At 34.9% G+C, this 4,378-nt stretch overlaps 1 protein-coding gene across 1 annotated transcript; it reads right to left on the reverse strand.

Annotated features, from left to right (window-relative positions):
* Positions 1-534: 534 nt before the first annotated feature.
* Positions 535-3,910, reverse strand: LOC107858730 (zinc finger protein 385D). Its single transcript, XM_016703507.2, has 2 exons — positions 3,350-3,910; positions 535-1,233 (listed from the first exon to the last, which is right to left on the reverse strand). The coding sequence occupies exons 1-2, from the start codon at positions 3,587-3,589 to the stop codon at positions 691-693; spliced, it is 783 nt and encodes a 260-aa protein (XP_016558993.2). The 5' UTR covers positions 3,590-3,910; the 3' UTR covers positions 535-690.
* Positions 3,911-4,378: the final 468 nt, after the last annotated feature.

The following is a 4,378-nucleotide window of genomic DNA, read 5'->3' on the forward strand; positions in this document are numbered from 1 at the left end:
TTATAATATGTTTGGAGATGAAATTTTTTGTAATAGGTGAAATTTAAGTTGTGGATTTGTATAATTTTTAGAAAAACAGTCGTGTGCAGCAATACGAGCAAATTAAGAAAAAGTGTTATTTGGCGCAAATCTCCATAAGTTTTAGTGACTACTTTGACTAAGCCAAGGTCAGACATTAATATTTGGTTAAGTAAATTATGAATTAAATTAACATTTTTAAAACTTGTCAAACATTTTCAAAAATACAAAAAAAAAACTCCAATCTAATTAATTCAAAAACAAAATCAGTTTTCATCAGATCAAAACCCAATACCATTTCATTTTCTTCTCTCTCAAACGCGTCTAATCTCTTTAAACAAAAACCAGAACAACTGTTGCCCTCATTTTCCAATAGATCGACGCGAACATCCACCACCAGTGACCTCAATTTCGGCTTCTTCGTCAATTCTTCTTCCATTCTAACCGACAATTTCTCTCTTTTCACAGATAAAGGCTTCTCTTCTTTTTGGTTTAAAAAAAATTAGGTCTTTTGAGTTAATGAAGAAAAAGAAAAATTGAGTTGCCTTCTCTTCAAAGCAAGGAATTACAATCAAATACATTACATATAATGTCATATACAGTAAACTAGTTGTATCAGCTGTAAGAAACCTGAACTACGGACCGAGCACCGCCTCCACTAAAATTCCCATTCTAATTGGCAGGGGCTACTCCAGCTCCAGATGCAAGCTTTTTCATGTTAGCTATGTGCTTTTTGCCAGCGAGATGAAGTCTTAAAACAGTCTCACTGTTGCAAACAACCTCGCATAAAAGACACTGGAGACAAATACAAACCTCATTAGTGGCTGCCCCTCCTTGCAAAACTTTTTGTCTTTTTGTCTCCAAATTCTTCATCAGTTCAACGGCCTTCCCCCCTGCATCTTGTCCATTTTCTAAATTAGGCCTCTTTGGCAGTCCTACAACTGTGGTATCTGACACTGCAGAAGTAGGGGCTGTGATAACACTGCCTCCTTTTAATATTTCTAAACTTCGTGTGTGTCTTTTCCCTAATTTATGTTTGCCTAGAACAATATTGCTGTTAAATTCAAGTTTGCAAACATCACACCATACAGGCTGTGTCTTACTTTTCCTTTGGCCTCTTCCCCAAGACCCACTTCTCACAGGTTGAATCAAAAAGTTGGAATTTACATTTACAGGAGTCAATTTCTCTGCACCATTTAGAGACACTGCAGCTACCTATAGATAAAAGTGCTTGGGTGAACATTCTTTTTAAAATAGAAGAGAGTACTACTTTGAGATATTTTTGAATGCTGAAACTATCTAAACATATAGATATGTGATAAGACGAAGCAAGAAAATAGAAGTACCAGATGTCCCATGTGGATGAGATGTTTATGGAAAATATGTACTGCAACAAATGATAGATCCTTAGATGAGATGTCAATCATGAAACACATTGAACATGGTCAATCATTTCATAAGATCATTGCAGAACAGAAACAGCATGGGAACTAGGTCTTTTAATTAACATATCCAGCTTTGGCCTTTGAATGATTATGGGTGCATCACTTATCATCAAATGTCTAAATTTAGTAACAATTTTAAGCATCTAACTATGAACATCAACCTATCATCAATACAACAACTACCTCTCAATCCCAAAGAAGTTGGAGTCTGCTACCTATTTTTTTTTTTTTTGGATAACCGTAGTGCCCAGGCTGTTGGGGTCAGCTATATGAACCCCCACTTCTTCATTTAAACTCATTTCAGTCCTCATCTTCGAAATAAATAGAAGTATAAAATTAAACCAAACTAATAAACGATCAACACTATCATGGGGTGCCTCAATCAGGAAAATCAACCTTAAAAATTTCTTGTCAATTGATCCAAGATAAAAAACTTGCTATGGGATTTGACTTCATGGTCACTGAACCTAGGTCCCTACATGTATAAATACAATCTGATTGCACAAAAGGTAAGCTTTATTATTGTTTTACCCCTTTCCTATCAATTGCCACTGTTTAGTTACATATTGAGAGATTGTTAATGTGACAGTTGGAACAACCTTCCCAGAAAGAGAAATTACTTGAGCCACCATTTTATTTATTGCATGTAACACAAATGGTTTTGTAAAACCAGGATAAACGTAAAATATTTGGTTGTAACACAAATGGTTTTGTAACACCATAGAAGTAAAATATTTGGTTGCAACTGAAACAGATTTAAGAGTTTAACTGAGACTTTTGGATGAACTGATGACTCAATTTGGATAAAAGATATATAAACTTCGATATTTAGGAAGTTCTTTTCAAAGTAACAGTACATTTTTGAAAGCTTTTAAGTAGCCCTTGTATTAGAGATGACAATGTGTGTGTGTGTGTTGGGGGGGGGGGGGGGGGGGGGGTCCGCCAAATGAACCCCCTTCCACCCCTAACTACACAATAACTCTATCCAACAAGATGTGGGAAGATTAAAAAAATCCACCTTTGTCACCTCTGTTGAAATTCAACCCTTAGTTCCCAAGGAAGTTACTTCGACTCATAGACCTAAACCAACCGTGTGGGGTACATTTAACTATATATATTTTACTCTGTCACAACTGTTATATGTCGGAAAGGTGAAGAATCACACTTCAATTTGGGAATTAGGTTTAATTTCAGCTGAATTGAGAAAGGGATCAGGGACACGTGGTTAGTAAAGGAACTCCATTCATTACAGAACTCCATTCATTACACGTGCCAACTCAAGTGTAATGAATATAAAAGGCCGAGCTTTAGTGAGCTTTTCACATGGATCAACCAATTCGATGGTCAAGATCAGTTCACTTAGTTGTACCAAGTTAGTTAGTTTGTTTAACAGACCGGACTGGAATATATTCTACACGGAAGGCTAAACTGAGGCAGTTACGAATACTGGTAAAATCTCAGCATTCTTTTGAAAATTCTCACCTTCCTCAATTCTAACTTTCTTCCTAATCTTTTATTTCTACCAATTACAGGGGAATGCCACAACCATTAATTCGAATTAACCTATCAGTTGTAATGCTTAACTGAAATAATGGAAGATTGTAATAAATAGTTCTAACTATCAATAACGAATTCCCAATTTACAACCTAAGAATATTACAACAACTAATACAACATCATCAACAACAGCAACAACAACAACATAACCAGTGAAATCCCACAATGGTAGGTAGACCTTACCACTACCTCGTGGAGGTAGAGAGGCTGTTTCCAAGAGACCCTGGGTTCAAGTGCAACTAATACAACACATAAATCCAATTAACATATCCTACATATATATGGAACTAATAAGCAATAATTAACAATCAGTAGAATTATAGACTTACCTCACCAAGCCTGTAAGGATCATTTGCCCCCAAAAGTTGGACCACATTGGGGTCCTGATAATACACCGTCGTTGGTTCGCTGCTAGCAGCATTGGTGTGGCCATAATTAAACAGCAAACCCTGCCCTTGGCCATAGCTAGGGTTAGGGTTTTGAGACACAGATTGATAGGGGTCGATCGGGTTAGCGTATAAGGTAGAGTTTGGTGGTACCCCAGTCCATGGATTGTGACCGTACTCCATTGAATTACAGAGGAAGACAGAGCTTCATCAATGGATTTCAATGAGTTTTTCGGGTAGAATAATGGGACTTACAGTGGTGGATCTCTCTTTGTAAATATAAAAGGGATTTGGGATGATGGGCTGAATTGAATACGAAACTAGATTAAATATTATTTTCTCTTCTTCTTTTTTTCACTTTGTTGCAAAGATTAAATATTAACCAAACGCCAAAGGAAGGGTTTGGAGTTTGGTTATGATCACACCAACCTCGCTCAGTGATGGTGTATTATCAGGATCCAATGTGGTTCAAGTTTAACTGGTGAGGTCAGTCTATAATTCTGTGGATTGTTATTATTGTTTATATATCTCTATAATCTATAATCTATATTTATATTTATAATATATTAAAAATATAGAAACTCACTTTTTATTTTTTATTAAAAAACTTTATTTTAAATAAAATTATTTTTTCACTATTTTTCAAATAATAATTATTTAAATCTTAATTGCTCATTATTTCAATATTACGTGAGGATTGTTTGCTATTTCCTTTTATTTATAATATCCTTTAATTGTTTTGTTTATTTAGGCCATTGAACATAGGGTTGTGCAAAAATCAAACCGATCGATAAACTAAATCGATAAAAATGTTATTGGGTTATTGGTATTGGGTTATCGGATTAACGATTTTTTATTGATTTTATAAAAAATTTTATTGGGTAAACGATTCGGTATCGGGTTTAGCTTATTGAGTAAGGATACACTAAGTTATTATTTTATCCCTATTTATATTATATATTTAAATCTCTC

This window comes from Capsicum annuum, chromosome 2, assembly GCF_002878395.1.
Source record: "Capsicum annuum cultivar UCD-10X-F1 chromosome 2, UCD10Xv1.1, whole genome shotgun sequence".
In the NCBI taxonomy this organism is placed as follows: domain Eukaryota; kingdom Viridiplantae; phylum Streptophyta; class Magnoliopsida; order Solanales; family Solanaceae; genus Capsicum; species Capsicum annuum.

Excerpts from the sequence above, each read along its gene's own strand:
- LOC107858730 (XM_016703507.2), bottom strand. The coding sequence starts at position 3,589 with ATGGAGTACGGTCACAATCCATGGACTGGGGTACCACCAAACTCTACC. Across the intron at positions 1,234-3,349 it reads ATCCTTACAGGCTTGGTGAG|GTAGCTGCAGTGTCTCTAAA; the intron begins GTAAGTCTATAA and ends TTTTATCTATAG.